The following is a 21,501-nucleotide window of genomic DNA, read 5'->3' as shown; positions in this document are numbered from 1 at the left end:
TCGAGGTGGGCTTTTCTACCCTACTATTTTGTGGGTTATCTTTAATACGGACTTTGTTCCGGAAATGTTTATGGAGGTGAACTGTTTGTCTTGCCAATTGTTTTGATTTGAAACCTATCTGAAGTGGTTTACCACATATGTTTAATCGAATTCGGGTCTGTTGGGCTGCGAACCCTCAGGCTAGTGTACACGAGATCGGGAGCCATCTGAGAGCAAGTTGGCCGGTCTAGTGACCTGGGGTGTGGCCACGCCCCTTGTCACCGTTGGATCAGATAGTGTATGATGGTGGGAATAAGGGTGGCAATATCTGAAAATGACTGCGCAGTCGAGTTTATGAAATATATTTTGTGTACTTGGGTTATTTTCTTACACTTAAAACCCCAAGGTTACACTGATGTGGCATGACAAACTATGATTTTGGCGTGTGTCCACTGAGTGCAATAAGTACTCAGCCCTGCATGTTGTTTTCTTAATGTGCAGGTTGAGCGGCGATGGGGATGACGGATGTTGAGCAGTGAAAGCCAAATGAGTGTTTTACTTGGTCTTTTGGATGGTGTCGTGTCGTCATACCCGGCATCATCTGTCTTTTGGTCTTTTCCGCTGCTTTGTAATCCGATACATTGTTTTTATTTAACTCTGTTTACATTAACTTTAGTAATGCCTTCTTAGTACAATGTTTGAAGTGAACTTCTTTTTAATAAATGTTTTTGGGTCAAATATTCCTGTTCTCCCCTTTCTTCCCCGCTTCTTTATTCCTCCCCTAGTCGCGGTCCACCGTACTTCCTATCCTTAGGAAATGCGGGCGTGACACCGGCACTTGAATGTTAAGATATGATGAATGATGAAAGGAACGATGAATGATGAATGGAATGGATTGATGGGTGACCGTGCGAGGTAACCACTTCCCCGGCACTTGAATGGAATGGATTGATGGGTGACCGTGGGAGGTAACCACTTCCCAGGCACTTGAATGTTAAGATATGATGAATGATGAAAGGAAAGATGAATGATGAATGGACTGATGAATGAACAAGAGATAGTGAAATCGGGTTTGTCAGATACGGCATATGTTCCAGGAAAATAGATCGAAAGATCGCTTTTGAAAAAGGAAAAGAAAAATGTTTAGTGTTCTCGGACTTTTCCTAAAATCCCGAGTTCACTCAAAGAGTGGCTTGACAAAATCTATTTTTATAAAATATATTTTGGCACGTGTCCACTGAGTACACCAAGTACTCAGCCCTGCATGTTTTCTCTATGTGCAGGTTGAGCGGTGACGAGCGCGGTGGGTGTTGAGCATGAAAGTGAAGAAGATTGTAAATAAAACTTTCTGAATATATTATGTCTTCATACATAATAGTATTCTACTCTCGAATGCTTCCTCCAAGTATTGTTGAGATAATTTTATCTCGAGTTGCTGATTGTTGAAAAGACACTCTGATTTTATTCGAGCTTTTCCCATTTGTTTGGAGCTAAAGTCGAGTTTGCACTCTGTGTATCATACACTCTGATATATATTATTCTTTTAAGCTAATTGAGTCTTTCTTATGAACTATTATCCTTAAATGCTATTCTTAAATTTTTGTCCCTTGGTCACGATCGCCTCGTTTGTAACACCCCTGGGGTGGGCGGGCGTGACAATACATCTAGGGTTTACATCAACCAAGATATTGATGAGATTTCCAAGTTCAAAGAGAGGTAAAGCAATTTTCCTTACATATTTAGAGTTTTGATTTTAAATCACTCTTTATTATAGTAGTGACTCTCCTTGAAATGTTAATAGTCTTAACATCCACGTGATATCATCATAGGATTTCTGGTGACGTCGCTTTCTTGTCCCAAGAATCAATTTATCGTTTTACTGATACAAGGGTGTCTAATGAATTTGATGGCTTGGTCGTAAAAACTCTTGCAGATGTACAAGACGATGTGGTCATTTTTCCCCATTCTATTTGCTATTTTTGTTTCTTTATAGATTAATTTTATTTAACTTAAAATTAATTATTGTATTCTGTAGGATGGTTCTTACTGGATTTGTGGTAGAATTGAAGACGTTGAGTGTCACTATGTGTAACAACCCGAACTTTCGTACCTTATTTTTATTATTAGCCTAAAGATAAATAATAAGTGATCGTTGTAGTATTCGAAATCTGCCATTTTCATGTATGATAATTTATCTTGGAATTATAAATAATCGTCGCTTCGTTCTCGAACGAATATTTCAAGTAAAAAAAAAAAAAAACTAATAACACCAAATAAAAATTTTAATGTCCGATACATCCAATAAAAGTCCAACAAAATTTAATTTATACATCGTATGGAAGCGGGTACTTCAACATGGACGGCCACAAACTTGAACCGATTATACCTACATCAAATTAAATGATTAAGTAAGCAAATACTCAAATAATTAATAAAATAATAATAATAATAATAATAATAATAATAATTTAATCAAACTTGGTCACCAAGTTTGTAAATCAAGTATTTAATGATTCTTTGATATTTTCCACATCCTTCCCTCTCTCCCATGAATCTCTCTCCCACTCCTAAATATCTCCCACCCTTCCCTCTATATTTTTTCTTTTTAAAAAAAATAAAAATAAATAATCTTTCTCTCTATCTCTGCAATCAAGATTCAAGAAGAGAAGGCTTTTCCTCTCAACCTTAATTCAAGAGACCGAGAACCCAACCCGACGGGGGGAAACTACCGTTCATTCGCTAAGAATTTGCTCAAAATCCGTTCAAGGTATATGATCCCTTGTTTCCTCAATTTCAGTCACATTCTTTGCATATCATGTAACCAACGCAACATACGACAACGATAACTAAATCAAACTAGTAACTCGGGCAACTCAATTAAAAGAAACGAACTTTAACTTCACCAAAACAAGTAAGAACTTATCGGCAAGTCAGAAATCGAGAATTTCGGGGTGGTGCGGGGCTGTTCGGTTAGTTGCGGTGATATTCGGGGCTGCACGACCACCGGCGAGCAGCGTCTTCCTGGCGAGGTGACTGCGCGGCAACGACGGACGGCGACAGCAGCGGCGTCGCGGCTTCCTGTGGCGACAGCAGCGGCGTCGCGGCTTCCGGTGGCGACAGCAGCGTCTTCCGGCGGCGACGGAGCAGCGGCTGCAGTGGCTGGACGATGACGACGAATCGGCGGCGGCGTGAGCATAGCCGTGAGTCAGAGAGAGGGGGGAGAAGAGAGGAAGAGAGGAGAGAGAGAGAAGAGGGAGGAGACGTCGGCGGACGGTGGTGCTGAGGATGGCGACGGCGGGAGGCGGCGGTGAGGCTGGAGAAGGGAGGCTGCTGTTGTTCTTTGATTTGTGAAATGAGGGAGGAAGATGGTGACTTAGTAGTATGTAGGTTTTAGTTGTTTTGGGCTTAAGTTTTGGGCTAGTCTCTTTTTTTTTTTTACTTGGGCTGATGAATTAAATGGTTTTGGGCCATGAATATAATTAGAATAAGCTATGCAAAATAAATCCGAGCCCAATCCCCCTCAAATTAATTTGGGGCTGCAATACATAGTGAGTGTGAGGCCCATTTTCGGATTTAATTAATTTCTGGGCTTAATAAATTAATTGGATGATCTATTTAAGTTGGGCTCCACTTAAATTGTTTTGGGGCTTTAGAATATTAATTTGAGAGATAAGGTGGAGAATTTGGGTTTTGTAAATAAATCATTGGGTTGATAATTGAATTAATTGTGGGAACTTGTTTAATTAATTTTAGAATATTTCCAAGGCCGAAATAAATATAAATTCTCGGTGGGAAATTATTACGATAAGTTAATCATGGGATTGAATAAATTTTTAGGAGTTATTTAATTAATTATCGGAATAATTTGATTTACAAATAATTTACCCCAAGTTTCGAAATAAATGTAATTGCAAGGGGAAATACTTACGATAATTCAATTATGCGCTGAAATAAATTTTGGGATTTTTGTTCGATATTATGATGAAAAATACGAGGAGCTAACGGAGAAATTATGGGCGTAAGCGGCCGACCGGCATCGCCCCGCGACACCTCGGGCAGCCGCTAAGGAAATGGAAAGAAAGAGGGAGACGACGTTCTCAAGTCACAGAAATAATTAAGTTTAATAAAGAAGTGCTATTAATTAAATTTCCTAATTTAATTAATATGCAAGTTTCTAAAATTTTCTAACGTTGAACAAATGATAAAAGAAATAAAGTAGGGGCATGCATTCCTATAAGTATGTGAATTTCTTGAGTCTTAATAGTACGTTGTGTTGTTTCAAAAGGTTATCTCCGCAAGTAAGGTCGGAGTAAGAAATTCAAGTCAAAGGAACTAAACGATCAAGGTGAGCTTTCTTATATTAAAAATACAAATCGTATTCTATGAAAACACGAACACATGTTAGTGACTCTTAAAGATGTTGTCTTGCCATAAATGTTTTGTGTATGATGCCTATCTGTTTGGCTACGGCCAAGTGAATTATGAATGATGATATAAGTCGAATTCGGGTCCCAGTGAGGGTGGTGTCCCCGCTTGGACTAGTGTACACAAGCTACCTCTGACCTGTTGGGCAGAGCAGGTGACCGAGGAAGGTGGCCACCTTCCCGGCACATGAATGTAAGGTGACCGTGGGAGAACACCATCTCCACGGCACAATGTGATCAGATATGGATAAGTACAGGAAAAAGGGACCGCAGTCCAATGTGAATATTTTTAGTAAGCTCGGGTCTTTTCAACAACACCCCGAGTGTTACTGTGATGATGGCTTGACAATATTTTCAAATGTATATGTGTAATTTTCGGCAATGTGTTCACTGAGTACCTTTTGTACTCAGCCCTGCATATATTTCTAAATGTGCAGGTTGAGCAGCGAAGTGGTGGAGGAAGTGCTATTGAGACAAGACATTTAATTCAATTAGATTTTGACTCTCGGAGGTTCATGTCTTCATACATGGAACCGCGTTCATTTGCTTCCGTTGTGCATCTTAAAAGACTCAAGTCTATTTTGTTCAAAACTCTGATTTTATTTCGAGCTATTCCCATTTGTTTCGGGCTGTGGTTGAGTTGTGTTAATTTTGCCCTTTCTTCCCCGCTTCTTTAATCCTCCCCTAGTCGCGATCAACCGTGTTTTCTATCCTTAGAAAATGCGGTCGTGACACTATGGCCAATGGTCATACATGGCATGCAAACAATGTGTCAAAAAGGCTGTGAAGGTTAAGAATGGGTTCAACTGTGAGGAATGTGATAATTCTGATGGGATTGCCATTCCGAGGTTTGATATTTCCCATTGTTTATCATCATTTATATTTGTTTCCGCATTTGACCTGTCCACTTGCTTTCGTTTTGCAGGTTCCTGTTCATCGTGAACGTTGTTGATGGCAGTAGCAATGCATCATTGCTATTATGGGAGCGAGAATGTGTCCAACTATTAGGGAAAAAAGTTGATGAAATTCAACTTGGCCATGAGGAGGTATTTTGTTATATACCAAATTATTTATGGCCCTTTAATTACATATTTATTTTATCTATATTTTTTATTTTTTATAGCTTGGAGCTAATGAATATATTCCTCATGAGATTGAAGAAAAACTTTTGGGGCAAAATTTACTATTTAGAATCCATGTGAAAACCAGTAATGAGTATTGGATTGATAAACCATACACTGTGAATAAAATTTGTAATGACCCTCAAATCGTCGATAAGTACATTCCTCCAACTTTGGACTCAAGGGGTTCAAATTCAGGATTGGAAATTTCTCCCAATTTGGAAGGGCTTTCTCCGGTAATGATTTGTTCCCAAATTATTTTTATGTTTTTTTACACTACCATGTAATAATGTTTTTCATTTCTATTCAGTTTGCTAGAACGGACGTTGTTCTGCATGGCTCTACCTCTGGTGCCAACGACACTCATACTAAATTGATTGCTAAAGATTCATTGAAAAGAAGTTTGGATGTTGAAATTCTAGGGCAAACGATTGTTGTTGGTGGTGAGCAGAAGAAATTAATGATCAAGCAGGAGAATATTAGTTTATAGAATGTTATTTTATTAGATGAACCCCCATGGATCTGTTTTTTATTAAGTTTTTTGGTATTTGCTATTGTTTTTCCAATTTGTAGGTTGACATCATTGCTATAAGTGATGGATGATAAGCTTTTGTTATATGCATTTCTATATTTTTATTTTTGAGGTTTTATGATTACTTTTAGCTGCACTGTTGGAATACAATGTGTTATATGTTTAATTGTAGTTAAATTATTTTTCAAATTACATTATGTATTCCAAAACTAATACAAATAACTATTCCCCTTATAGTATTATGTATCCATGTATCCAGGATTAGAAAATGAAAATATCTTTATAACCATATACTTGATATCTATACTAATATAAAATATCTATACATATATAAAAGACGAGTTTTAACCTAAATTTAAAATTTCGGGTGAAATTTTAAATATTTAGTATTTAGTGGATGTTTCTTATTATATCTATTCAAAATTTATGAATAATGGTTATTTTGCAATATTTATAAGTTATGGAAAGAATATGGATATTTATGAAATAATTGGTATATATTGAGCCGTTACATGCATTTTTGGAGTAATTGGTATAAGTTAATCCGTTATCCATGATTGCAAAATTAATTATTGATTAATGGATATCTAAATTTTTCAGATATTATATTCAAATGTCAAATAAATTATAAAACATATTAAGATCAGCAATAAGTTGTGTATATTATAATGATTATATCGTTAACTACATTAAATGCTATTTATAATTATATTATATTCAAATGTCGAATAAATTATAAAACATATTAAGATCAGGAATAAGGTGTGCATATTATAATGATTATATCGTTAACTACATTAAATGCTATTTATAATTATTTATATTCTATTTGTTATAAATTAACTTAAAAAATTGATTGGCGGAGTCATGGCTTTATAAGGAATGTTTTTTTAATAAAATGAATTGTATATTTTTAATTGGTTTCTTTTATTTCTATAGACATTGCCTTTAAAGTATTAATATCTTTGTTCAATGATAAGTAACGGTAAAAATAATTATGTACATTAATTATTGGTGATTGGATGCTGCAATGAAAAACGTTTCTTATGAAGCCTTAGACTCCATTAATCATTTTTTAAATCAATTATTCAGTTTTTAACTTATTTATCATAATTAACGTGTGAGTTTTTAAGTTTTTTTTGAAGAATAGTAAACTACGAATATGCAGGATTTTAATATGAATATTTACTTTATATAAACGTAAAGTAACGGTCAAATAATTTATGGCTACTAATTGGTAGGTTTCAAATATTTTGTTTTATATTTTTTGTCTATAAATATACTATGTCATTTGCATTTCCTTCCATATGTTTTTATTTTGTGTAATTTTTTAAACAAATAAAGTAAAGGCACAATGCTTGTGTTTATCCAAATGTGTTCGACTCAGAAATAGCTTAATACACAAATAAATGAATTGGAATGCCTACTCAAATACTCAATACATATGTTAATTACCGATTATATTTATGTCTCTTCTCCGCCGAAGGATCTCAATAACAAGTAGACTCACAAACACTTCAATATAAGGAATGAATCATTTTTAGTTATTTGAGTTTGAAGATGTATCCTAGATGACTTCAACATCAAATAAATTTCTATGTCTATTCTATCCATTTTATTATTATTATGTTACTGATACTGTAGTCCTACTATAGAAAGAAAACTGAAAACCATGGAATTCAACATAACCTCGTCTACGGAGACAGGGTAACAAAGACGGTGGATATATAATCTTGTGAAAGAGAGTGAACGGTGACGACCTGAAGCCCGGGACATAGGCTGTGGAGAGATAGTCATGCGAAAGAAGGTGAAATAAAAACAACACTTTTAAATCTTATTTTGATGATCATTTTCAGTTTGAGTGATGTTTGTTCATATATATATAAGCTTTTTCCTAATGTTAATTTGTTTTATTTTTTGTTAGTTTTGTTTTAATTTTTTTTTGTTTTAGCTGTAATAGAGGGTTTAGGGTTTAACTTTGGAAACTGAAGCGCATGTTTTCAGCTGGGCCGTTTATTAAGCGCATGCTTACTAATTATTGTTTTATTTTTCTATTGTTAAGTTTTTTAATATTTAGAATATGTGTTTTTATTTGTTTTGTGATTGATCATTTTATTTTTTTATGGTGATATCAATGTCCTCCTAACATAATTGCAAATTATTTCTATGCTGGTTTAATTTTGAACTCTTTTAATTTATATTTATAATTATGTAATATACTGTTAATATATATATATATTTATTTTAATCATATATAAGATGCAACAAAATCTTAAGATAATAAAACTGATACACAACAAAATCTCTAGATATAGTTTTCTTATAATATATATTATGAATAATAATTCAGTTCAATGTTATGAAAAATCTCTAACGAATATTTATTTGGGTTTAGGGTAATAGCGAATATTTATTTGCGAATATTTGGGTTTTAAGTTTTTAATAGCCATTACATTTGTATAAGTATTTAGTTTACTTTTACTGACACAGTTACTGATTTTTTTTCCAAAACACAGACAATGGAAAAACAGTTAAAGTCTTTACAACCGCAAACAACTTCTGCACAAGAGGAAATTGCTAAATCTAATTCAGTGGAGCTTCACATGTCACGACCGTACTTCCTAAGGATAGAAAATACGGTGGGTATCGACTAATGGGGGAATTAAGAAGCAGGGAAGAAAGGGGAAACAATCAATGGGTACGACATGTAAAACAAAAGATGAAACTTTATTACTAAATTATAGTTTGGAATCACGAAGCAACAAGGTTCGTAGGGAAATAGTCCAACTGATTAAAGAAAAACATAAGAGTTTTAAAACTTAGCATAGCGGAAGCATTTGAGAGTTAGTTACTACTATGTATGAAGACACAATAGCAACCGGAACATTTATTGAACGCGGTCTTTGTCCAAATGCTCAACACCCTCCGTCCTCGTCAACGCTCAACCTGCACATAGGGAAATCACATGCAGGGGCTGAGTAGACAATCAGATATGCAATTCAAAACATAAAATACGGCATGGCACAACATTTAAACCACCCTTATCTCACCATATACATATCATTGCAAGTAAAGGAGTTAAAGTAATAAAGCTCACCTCAAAAGCTTAGTGATTTCCTTAACAAACTTCTCGATCCGACTTTAACGAGCGTGCGAACAACCTTTTTGAGAAAATTAATGTACACATCAATCTCAAGAAAGAAACCATTTAGAATGCATGCACTCTAATTAAAGTCTTCTATCTCGTTTTTCTCGGTTTTCATGCATTTTCGATTATTCGGCCCAAGACTTAATTATTTTCCTCACCCCAAAACAAATAAACCACTCTATTTGCTCTATACGGCCCGTTTTTTAAAACACCAAAGGCCCTATTTTAAAAAAACAAAAGAGGCCCAAGGTCCACTCTTTCCTTACCCCACCTCTCTCTCTCTCCCTCTCCCTCTACCTCTACCTCTACCTCTATCTTCTTCTCCCTCTCTATTTTCTTTCTCTCTCTCTTTTCTTTTCTCTCTCTCTTTTTCTTCTCCCAATCCCGTCGACTCCTCTTTTCCGTCGGAGCCGCCGTCGCAGTGAGGGGGTTCTGCCGCCGATCCACGCTACTGCCGTCCAGCCGAGCCGCCTTCGCCGCTACTACCGTGGCTGTCTTCCCCGGCGGAAATCGCCGCTGCTCGCTGCTCACCGACGGGGTCAGGGACAGCGCTGCTGCTCCATACCAGAAATTGCCGCCGCCGTTCGTGAACAGCCTCCGGAGAACAGCCCCGCACAAGCCCGAAACAGCCCCGATTCCCTCCGAACAGCCCCGAACCCAACCCGATTTCAACCGAACAGATTGGTTCTCATTCAAAGTATGCTCCTTTTCGCTTTTAGTTATAATTTCACTGTGATGGGTGTTCGATTATTGGAGTTTGATTGGTGATGCTTGTTGATTGCATTGTGTGGGAGATTAAATTTGGTAGAATGTGATATGTACTGATATGCTATGCTTATGAAAAAAAATACTTGATCGATTGAAATGGGGTTTTACCTCGCTGAGAACTAAACTTGGCGGCAGGAGTTTGTAAGGCCGAAAGGAGTGAACTCCTTGGCTTGGCAGATTGTTTCTGCCATGAATTTCATAAGAAGAAAATGAGTTCTCATCCGTGATCAACACTTGGAAATCAAAAATGAAGATGGAATGGATATATACCGTGACTTGTGACGGTGAATCAAAAGCTCTTCTACTCTCTCTCTCGGCTCTCTCTCTAGTTTGCTTAGAATTTGTTGATGTGATTAGGGAAGGAGAGGAGATAATTTAACAAGGTTATTCTATTAATTGAGTGACCTTTGATTTGCAGAATTGAAAGTGGGAGATGGAAAGTGGAAGATCACTTGAAAGATGGAGAGTCTCCATGGAGTGGATAAGTTGGCGCAGGGTAGAGAGGAGGAATAAGCTTGTGCTTGCAAAAAGTTCTATGAAGAAATTGGGCCCAAAAGATATCCCTTTTAATTTAACAGTCCAAAGCCAAATTGTAAAATAAAACATTGGACTTTATTTAATTGAGAAGTCCAAATTTTACTTTTCGCATGTCTTTTTATTAACTAAAGTTCACGGAAAACTTTAATTAATTTCGTCGTTCCCAAATCCAACAAGGATTAAGATAGCTCATTGCAACAATTAATATTTAGTGTTGTTCTAAATATTAATTCTTCAAAATCGATCCTTAATTTCCAAACACGTTGCGTACTACATATAACACTTCCAAAAATTCCACGGAGACCGAAGTATTCCTCTACACCAAAAACAATTCACACTTCGCAAGTATGAATATTTAAAAATGTCTCGTAGTAACTTGGTGTTATTCCAAGTATTATAAAATTCATCTCAATCATCTCATTCAATCATGCCAAGTATAGCAATATCAACGTCATTACTTCAACGAGACTTTCAAACACGTCTCCTAGCAATATCAACGTCATTACTTCAACGAGACTTTCAAACACGTCTCATTTCACACCAAGCACATAAATGCTATACTCCATTACAAAGAAAAAAAAAACGAGAAGCATAGCATGACGACAGAAATTCATTTTAACTGAATCACGACATATTTTAAATAGTACTTAAAAAGTACGGGCGTTACATCACAACATAGGTTCGCTTTTAATTTGAGATGTAATTGATTTAAATATTCCTTGAATGGTCATCTTACTCAGTCTAGCTTTGCATTTCATTTTTTGAGCCTTCGTATATGTATTCCATTCATTCTATTAAATTCCTTGCACATGTGAAACACAATTATTTGATTAGATTGAATACAAGTATATCTTCAACAAAACACTACTTCGGCTCCAATAAATAATATCATTGGGTGAATAGATGCTTGGATGAATGCAAGCAAGATTTTTTTTAGGTTTACCGTTCACATAGCCCTATTGTAAAGTACTTTCTTGATTTGAGCATATAAACAGATTTACAGCCAAGATTCAGGTGAAAAAACCTCTACTATCAGTAAACATTATCAAGTAGGCTGACCCAGTGTAAGATATCAAATACATATCTAAATCCCCCAAAATAGAATAAGTAATCAACAAAGTAAAACTGAACTAAGACAGATGGAGAATTTATTGATATTTGGTTCATTTGTTGGTCATGATGCGTATATTTTAAAGTTAAGGGTTTAGGATTTAGGTTTCAAGGCTTGGGTTTTTAGCTTATAGGATCATTATATTGCAATGTAATGAAGCTCGACTAGGAAGTGTCTCACCAGTGCAATCTTAAATTATAGCTTTTGATAAACAATATCTTAAATCTCATTAGGAGAAGTGGTAATTGTACGTTCTTCAGTTTTTTTTGTTTTGTGTGATGAAAATTTACTTTATTTTTTAGTCTCGCGGTCAGAGTCATGTTTCCATTTTACAAAAATGTACCAATATTATTTTTCACGTATTTATATTTTAGCTTAATCCTAACTTCCTTCGTTCGTTTTTACTAAGCGGCCATATAAAAACTGCAACAAAAAACAACTGTTTTTCTAAAAAAATTAAGTAATATATAGAGAGTTCAAATTATTCCTTTTTCAATTTTAAATGCAAAATAGTCAATTCATATTTTTACAGAATTAAATGTATCAGTTTCGAATTTGTTAGTGTGTATTAGTTTCAAATTGGTTATTGTTTGTGTTGTCTCTATGGTGGATTAATTGCTTAGTTCCTGCAATTATAATTATAATGCTTTTAAAATTAAAGTAGTTGTTTGGGTGGACATAATGCCGTGTGATAAATTTTATTGTGATGTCTAAATTTTTTTTTATTGCCTCACTTTAGTTTAATGTTTTGTAGAATTCTGGGATATTGGTGATGCTTCATTTCTATGTTCATTCTGTGGTGCATAATTAAGAACGATTGGGCAAACCGTCTAAAGCAAAGAAACCCAAATTTTCAAAATGTTGTATGAATGGGAAGATCGAGATTCCTAAGCTTTTTCGTCCTCCAGAGGTCTTACATGATTTAATGTCCTCTAAACAATTAAAAAGTGTCCACTTTTTGAAAAATATTCACTCCTATAATTCAATGTTTGCCTTTACTTCGTTGGGTGGTAAAATCGATAATAGCTTGAACACCGGTCGTGCGCCTCCCATTTTCCGCTTGCATGGCCAGAATTACCACCTGATTGGCAGTTTGTTGCCGTTAGATGGTTGCTCGCCAAAATTTTCCCAATTGTACATCTATGATACAGAAAACGAAGTGACTAATAGGTTGGAGTCCGTGAGGTATGTGCTTTATATTCTTTCTTTTTAAAGAATTCATTTATTAATTTTAAAATTTCCAAGTAATTATACTATTTTTTTAGGGAAAAGAATGTCGCGAATAATCTTCATTGCGAAATAATATCAGATATTCAAAAGATGCTGGACGAAAATAATGCGTTAGTAAAAACTTTTCGAATGGCCAAAGAAAAACTTCATGACGAAAATAATAAGAATGTTCATTTGAGGTTGCTTGGTAAAAGAGGTAGAGATGGAAGAACTAATAATCTTCCTTCTGTGTCTGAGGTTGCTGTTCTTATTGTGGGAAATTTAGATGAAGCTTTTGGTGATAGAGACATTATAATAGAATATAAGTCTGAGAAATTGCAGCGTATAAATGAGCTCCATCCTTCTTATCTTCCACTTCAATATCCTCTTTTATTCCCATATGGTGAGAATGGTTATACAGATGACATTCCATTTGCGAAATCTACTGGACATGATTCTACAAGTCGTAGGAGTCGAATTAGTCCAATAGAATATGTTGCATATTGGTTACATGAACGAGTTGATGAGTATTCTACCATTCTTTTCTCACGGCAATTATTCCTACAATTTGTTGTTGATGCATATACTATGATTGAGGCAGGCCGCTTAAGATTTGTACGCACCCAACAAAAAATTACGTGCTGAGATGTACAAGGGTTTGGCTGACGCAGTTTTGAGAAGAGAGACAGATGGCTCAAAACATGGAAAGCGCATTATTTTGCCTTCCAGTTTTGTTGGTGGCGCTAGATATATGATTCAGAACTATCAAGATGCTATGTCTATATGTAGATGGTTGGGGTACCCAAGTTTATTTATTACTTTTACTTATAACCCAAAGTGGCCAGAAATTGTAAGATTCGTTGACCCCAAAGGATTGCGTCCAACTGATCGGCCTGATATTATATGTCGGGTTTTTAAAATCAAATTGGATAATTTTATTAATGATCTTAAGAGTAAGAGACTCAATGTGGATGTAAAAGGAGGTACGTTTGGTTCAATTGTTTAACTTTTTAACTGTATTATATATATATATATATATATATATATATTATAGGTCATGATAATCTACAAACCCTCTATAATACAAACTATACAAACTTTAGGCGTTGACATTGTTGGCATTCACCCAGTGACAGAATTTGTAGTAGGCTTTGACATTGACATTCCTCCCACTGACAGAATTTATATTAGGCGTTGACATTCCCCCCAGTGACAGAATTTGTATTAGGCGTTGACATTGACATATGAATCCCATTATTGCTAACCGTTGATTACTTACAATGAGTGTGTAGGATTAAAGTTTGTAGTTTATATTATAGATAGGGGTTTGTATTTGATCACACCTCTATATATGTGTATATATATATATATATATATATATATATATATATATATATATATTTATGCTTTTAAATTTTTTCTATGCAGTTGTTTATACCATCGAATTTCAAAAGCGTGGATTACCTCATGCGCATATTTTGCTTTTCCTAAGCAAAGAGGATAAACAACCTGATTCTCGTCGTATTGAAGAGATCATTTCGGTTTAAATACCTGATGCCCAAGATGATCCATACTATTATGCGAATGTCAGAGAATTTATGGTTCATGGTCCTTGTGGTATTGTTAGAAAATCATCTCTGTGTATGGCTAACGGAAGATGTACGAAATACTTCCCTAAGAGGTATATTGCAGAAACCAATTTTGATGATGATGGTTATCCTATTTACAGGGGTAGAGATAATGGCCGTGTTATTTTGAAGGATGGGGTGCCTTTAGATAATCGATTTGTAGTTCCACACAATCGGTTTCTTCTTATGAAGTATGGAGGTCATTAATGTGGAATTGTGCAATCAATCGCGATCAATCAAGTATTTGTTTAAGTACATAAACAAGGGTTATGATCGCGTGACAACATCTTTTTTTGAAACTGGTTCTAATGGTGTGGAAAAAATTTTGGACGAGGTTAGTTTGTTTTATGATTGTAGATACATATCGTCCTGTGAAGCCGCTTGGAGAATATTTGGATATGACATTCAATATAAGGATCCGGCTGTTGAAAGATTGAGTTTTCATCTACCAAATGAACAATATGTGGTTTTTGAAGATTCTGAGCCATTGGAACGTGTCGTTAATCGCAATTTAGTTTGTGAAAGCTAATTTTTGGCTTGGATGGAAGCAAATAAGAAATTTGTGGAAGGCAAAGATCTCACTTATGAAGTATTCCCCACAAGTTTGTATGGAACACTGATCATTGGAAACTTCAAAAGCAAAGGTATTCTATCGGAAGATTGTTCTATGTTCCTCCTGGTTATGGTGATATGTATTACTTGAGATGTTTGCTGAATATCATTCGTGGTGCTACATCTTATGAAGATATTAAGTGTGTTAATGGTATTCAGTATGCTACATTTCGAGATGCTTGCTATGCATTGGGGTTGTTGGACGATGATAAAGAATACATTGATGGCATTACCGATGCTTCTTTTTGGGCTTCGGCTCATTCAATACGATTTTTGTTTGTAAGTTTGTTACTATCAGAAACCATTGCACGGCCAGATATTGTGTGGACAAGCTCTTGGAAATATTTATGCGAAGATGTTGTCCATAAACAACGCAAAATCTTACATCATCCAGGTATTTTATTTTTTATAAGCGTAGCTTTTATATGCGTTCATAATAAAAAAAATTTTGTTTTTTTAAACTACATGGACTTTTAAAATTATTGTAGATTTGTTGTTGGGGGACGATGAGATTCAAAATTTAGGATTGCTTGAGATTGAGAAATTGTTAGTTAACGGTGGAAGAACTTTGCATGAATTTCATTCGATGCCATATCCAAGGAAACAATCATTGGCAAGTTCTATTAATAGATTGATTACTGATGAGCTATGTTATGACCGGGAAGCCTTGGCAAGAGAGCATGTAATCTTTGTCTCGAAGTTCACTGATGAACAACACCAAGTGTATGATACGATAATGTCTGCTGTCAATTCTAATCACGGTGGACTATTTTTTGTTTATGGGTATGGAGGCACAGAAAAAACTTTCATTTGGAAGACATTGTCAGTGGATATTCGTTCAAAAGGTTATATTGTTTTGAACGTGGCTTCCAGTGGTATTGCTTCGCTATTGTTACCTGGTGGGAGAACAACTCATTCTCGGTTTAAGATTCCTATCAATCCTAATAAAGATTCAATCTGCAATATAAAACAAGGTAGTGCATTAGCTGAGTTGATTGTGAGAGCAAAACTTATTATATGGGACGAAGCTCCTATGGTTCACAAACACTGTGTGGAAGCTGTTGATTGGAGTTTGCGTGACCTTATGAGCGTATGCAATGAGTTGAGCATGGAGATGCCATTTGGTGGGAAAACTGTTGTTTTGGGGGGTGATTTTAAACAGATTTTACCAGTTGTGCCTAAAGGTAGCCGACAAGATATTGTGAACGCTACTATTAGCTCATCATATCTTTGGAGTAGTTGCAAAGTTTTGAGGTTGACTAAAAATATGCGAGTTCTTGGTATTAAATCTGGCGAGGAAGCATCGAAATTGAAGGCATTTTCTAAGTGGATTGCATCTATTGGAGATGGAGTTATTGGTGGTCCAAATGATGGTGAAGTCAGTGTCGATCTTCCTACTGATATTGTGTCGATCTTCCTACTGATATTGTATTGCTCGATAGTGGAGATCCACTACAGAACATTGTTACATCTATTTATCCTTCATATATGAACAATCAAGATTTGAGCTGCCATTTGCATGATCGAGCTATACTTGCTCCAACGTTAGATGTGGTTGACTTTGTTAATCAATATATGATTTCGTTGGATCAATCGGACGGTCGTGTTCATCTGAGCTCGAATAGCATATCTAAGTCTGATCAAAGTTCTAATGGTTTCGCGGAGATACATTCGATAGAATTTTTGAATAATCTTAAGTGCTCTGGTACACCAAATCATGAGTTGTTGTTGAATGTTGGTACTCCTGTTATGCTATTAAGAAACATAGATCATGCTAACGGATTGTGTAATGGGACACGACTGATCATTACGCGTTTAGGTGATCATGTTTTAGAAGCTAAAGTCTTGAGTGCTAATAATCAAGGCTATAAAGTGTTGATTCCTCAGATGTCATTAACACCTTCTGATCCTAGGTTGCCTTTCAAGTTTCAACGTCGACAATTTCCTTTGTCGGTGTCGTATGCTATGACAATTAACAAGAGCCAAGGTCAATCTCTTGCGCATGTGGGATTATTTTTAAAAAGACCTGTCTTTAGCCACGGCTAATTGTATGTTGCTGTGTCTAGAGTCACGAGTCGTGAGGGATTGAAAATTTTGGTTTGTAATGATGAAGTATTTGGGTCTATGTATTCTACTGTTAATGTTGTTTACAAAGAAGTTTTCCAAAACTTATGAATGAATATTTTGTAATTTCCGGGAAGATGGAATACAAGTAACAAGCCATATCATATTTCAGTACTTACTTTTGTTTTATTGCTAAGTGCTTTTCTTGATTTAGTCTTTGTTTCTTTCATCTTCAGGGTCAGGAGAAATGAGCTGGCAGTAAAAGGAACCATAACATTTGATGCAAACAACACTATCACAATTTCTCCTGTGAATTTCCTGTTGTAGGTACATTCCTACAACATCCTTTCCTTCTTTCTATTGATTCAGGGGACTACCGAAGTATGATGAATGTTGATTCTATATCCACATTAATATAGATTGTTTTGTGGTAGTGTTTCACTGTTGAACTGTATGCTTTATCACATGTTCAAGATGTGTGCTTATACTTTTTTTATTTGATATCCAACATATTCTAACTAATTCAGCAATTTTGAGAAGCTGATTTTTTTTAATATTTGACACATAGTATTTAGATATTATATATATTTTTTCCAAAAAATTCAATATGTCGTGTAGCACGGGTGAGAAATATTATGTTTCTCACATCCAATTTAGATGTTGCCCTCCCATGCTTTGAATTAAGATTATATATTAAGTAAACTTGAAATAATAATAACTTATAAAAAAAGAAGAGAAAAGAGAGATGCTCATGCTGCTCATTTTGGGGCGACCAACTTATCTTTCTCTATATTTAAAATATTAACTTTGTTAACATAATTTAATTATAATTTTTAAAATAAAATATATATTTATTTATATATGACCACTTTATTTATATTAGAGATCCAACAATGTTCTAATCAAAATGCGTATCCATATTACTTTATTTCAAAAATTATTTAATTTTGTTTATGAAAAAATTTAAAACTAGAGCGAATAAAATCAAATGGATCGTGCATCACACGGGTGTGAAACTAGTTTTATTAGAAAGAAAGTCTCAAAAATTATATATATTTCTACATAAAGGCTGAGTGAAAAAATCTCATCAAATAAATATATATTTAAACAAAAAAAGTAAATGAAAAAAATTTCTAATAGACATCATGATATGATCATGGAAGTCGTGCATCAAGGATTTCATACACAACCGGATTCAACGAGTGATCGGCCTATCGATATGACGTCCAAACGCTTTGAAAAGGCCATGAATGTCTTCGTCTCGAAATAGCTTTGCGTGACTATCTTACACGCCTCAATCGGAGTCCGGTGGAGGGACTTATGGCCGTTTTATGAAAGCCGCACATTGTAGAAAAAGTGCCACCAGGACGGGTGACAAAATGAAGGCATGGTGGGGTTAGAATGTTCCACCCGTACGAGTGACTTTCGGCCAACAAAAGCCACCCGGATGGGTGACACAACTAAGGCGTCGACGATCCAGGGGGATTCCACTCGGACGGGTTACTCACGCAGAACAAATCGAAGACATCGTCGTCCACCCCAGACTTCATCTCCAGCTAATTCAACTACAGTTGGTTAACCCCCGATTCATCCCCAATCCACTGATTCGAAATGGTTGGCACACGCAAACGTCAACCGAAGGTAATGGACGCCTATTGCGTTCTGGCTGAACGTCTGGTGAAGGTAATACACCTTTGAAGCTTTGCAGAGTTATTAATCTTAATTTACTTCATCTAATTTCTAAATTGTTTTCTGATTTTCGTCAAAATAGTCCTCCAATATAATCATAAGCCAGTGGCTAAATCAAAGCCGATCAAACAATCAACTCGCAAGGCCGATGCATATACTGGAAGCAAAGTTCCTGAGCCAGAAGGTAAAATAAAGTTAAAACCTATTTGTTATGAAGTAGTAATTTGATAGAATGAAGTTAAAACCATGTGTAAAAATTATGAAGTAGTAAATTGGTAAAATGAAGTAGTAAATTATTAAAATGAAGTAACATACTCTATCAATGAACTGTCTATAATTGTGGATGATATGTTGTTATGAAGTACTTCCTCCGTCCCAGCTAAGATGACACATTCCTTAGCCGGCACGAGATCTTAGGAGTTATTGGTTAATGTGTTTAATTGGAGAGAGAGAGGTGGATGGAAGTATTAAAACATAGAGAGAAAGAAAGATGAATATTTTAATAGGGGTTGAAAAAAGTGGTTGGATGTATTAATTGGAGAGAGAAAGTTTCCAAAAAAGGAAATGTGTCATCTTAGTTGGGACAAACTAAAGAGGAAAACATGTCATCTTAAGTGGGACGGAGGGAGTACTAATTTTATAGAATGAAGTTAAAGCCATGTGATAAACCTATGAAGTAGTAAATTGATAAAATGAAGTAGTAAATTGATAAAATGAAGTAGTAAATTATTAAAATGAAGTGACAACTCCATCAGTGAACTATCTATAATTGTGGATCATATACTGCATGTTTATTCTGTGTCTAATGTCAAAATACAATGGTTGAAAATTTCATGGAGGACATCTAATAATGTTGAAAATTGTGGAGTCTATCTAATGTGCCACAGGGAGACATACAAGGGTGAGCGTGAAGATTATTGGAATTGTGACCTGAAAAAATCAAGTCCGGGCGTACTTCAAAGCTTGAGGGCCAAGTATTGTTCAGCATTGATGTTAGCAGAAAACATCCATGAAAGCTTCAACAACAAACACGTTATAGCAACATACCGCAGGGAGGAAAGCAAACACAGTGTAATAGATGTTGAGAAAATGATAGCAGGATATTTAAAGTAGAAATAATGATTTTAGGAGATCAAGTTTTGGAATAGACATATATTTGTTTTGAGCAATTGAAAATAAAGTTCCACGGCTTTAATTTTGTTCATTATAAGCCTGAAATACTTCATTGGGTAATAGATTTAGTTCATTTCGCAGATCTATTAACTATTGATAGATGATTAACAAATGGAAAATATATCAAAGTAAGATTAATAATATGCTGGTAAGAGATTGTGACATACTCCCTCCATCCCCAAAGAATATGCAATTTGGGTTCGGCACATGTTTTAATGCAAAATTGATAAAGTAAGAGAGATGTAGAGAGAACAAGTAAATAAAGTATTGTTAGTGAGGAATGAGTCCTACCTCATTAGAGATAAAAGAGTTTCTAAAATTGGAAAATGCATATTCTTATGGGGCGGACTAAAAAAGAAAGAGTGTATATTCTTGTGGGACGGGGGAGTATAAAATATTTCATGAGATTATAGTTTACGTCTATTAATAAAAGATTTTAGTTTACGGCCATGATCACACTTCCAACGGCTAGTTCATATTTTGAAGTCACATTTTCCCAACACATTTTTTTGACAAATTAATGGAATTTTATATTTGTATTGAAAAAAAATAGTCTCATTTGCCATTAATTGTCTCATTAGGGATCGATATTGGTTTTATTAAATGTGAAGTAATGAGTTATTTGGATATTGGTTTTAATAGGGGAGTGATCAATTGCTAACCCATCTCTTAATTACTAACTACAACTAATTTAAGTCCATAGGATTTCCAGAGATCTAGTGGTCTATAAATTATCATGCGTAATTTTCTTTTATTATTATTTAAATATAAATAGATTAGAAGAATGACCAAATGTCACATAATATATAAAAAATATCAACTTGATTCCTTGAATATGTCAACACAATTTTGCATTGACATTGTATATATATTATATTGACATATTTTGATATTTACATTTAACTGTTACGTAAAAATTATGAAAATTCAAAAAAACAAATTAAATTTTGACATTGGAACATATGCAAGCGAGATCTCTTTAGAATCCTTATAAAATTATCTTTAATTTGATATATTTTATATAAAAAAATAATATAAATTGAGATAGTTATAATCATTTAAAGTTTTAGGATATTTTTTAAAAGTTGGTTATAACTAAATTTTTGTTAATTGACATTAATATCCTTGATTGATAATTTTTATGCATCTTATTGATATTCATGGATGAATGATTTTATACCTTGATTTAATGATCAAATGCCTATAATTTAGTTGTAGTTAGTAATTTAAGAAGTGATTAGCAATATAACAAATCCCGGTTTTAATAAATGTGAAGTAATGAGTTATTTAAATATGACACTTATAAAAGTAAAATGTGATATGCAATAAATTTTTTTTTATTATAAGAAGGAACAAACAAGATTTAATGTACGAAAGATTGTGACATGCTCCAATCATCAATAACTCTTCAGAGATATATAAGTACAAATGCTTGCGTATATATTAATTTGAAACATGAAACATTAAACTAATTTCACTACCTTATAGTTCTAATAATTTATATTC

General features: G+C 34.6%; 1 protein-coding gene and 1 long non-coding RNA gene across 2 annotated transcripts; both read left to right on the top strand.

Moving 5' to 3' along the window:
* The first annotated feature begins 9,480 nt into the window (after nucleotides 1-9,480).
* Nucleotides 9,481-10,620, top strand: LOC121768909. The gene is made up of 2 exons (XR_006043438.1): nucleotides 9,481-9,901; nucleotides 10,391-10,620. It is a non-coding gene; the product is annotated as an uncharacterized LOC121768909 (long non-coding RNA).
* A 2,359-nt stretch (nucleotides 10,621-12,979) lies between these two features.
* On the top strand, nucleotides 12,980-17,115 carry LOC121775801. The gene is made up of 6 exons (XM_042172870.1): nucleotides 12,980-13,380; nucleotides 14,457-14,656; nucleotides 15,006-15,101; nucleotides 15,203-15,463; nucleotides 15,558-16,447; nucleotides 16,528-17,115. Exons 1-6 carry the CDS (start codon nucleotides 12,980-12,982, stop codon nucleotides 17,113-17,115), a joined length of 2,436 nt encoding a protein of 811 aa, XP_042028804.1.
* Nucleotides 17,116-21,501: the final 4,386 nt, after the last annotated feature.

The sequence above is a fragment of the Salvia splendens genome, chromosome 2, assembly GCF_004379255.2.
Source record: "Salvia splendens isolate huo1 chromosome 2, SspV2, whole genome shotgun sequence".
Taxonomy (NCBI): domain Eukaryota; kingdom Viridiplantae; phylum Streptophyta; class Magnoliopsida; order Lamiales; family Lamiaceae; genus Salvia; species Salvia splendens.
The sequence above is the reverse complement of the archived record's forward strand: the minus strand, read 5'-3'. Positions and strand labels throughout refer to the sequence as shown.

Coding starts and splice junctions, on each gene's coding strand:
- LOC121775801 (XM_042172870.1), top strand. CDS start 12,980: ATGGCCAAAGAAAAACTTCATGACGAAAATAATAAGAATGTTCATTTG. Junction 13,381..14,456: donor TCTACCATTCTTTTCTCACG/GCAATTATTCCT, acceptor TGGTATTGTTAG/AAAATCATCTCTGTGTATGG. Junction 15,464..15,557: donor CAAAATCTTACATCATCCAG/GTATTTTATTTT, acceptor AAATTATTGTAG/ATTTGTTGTTGGGGGACGAT.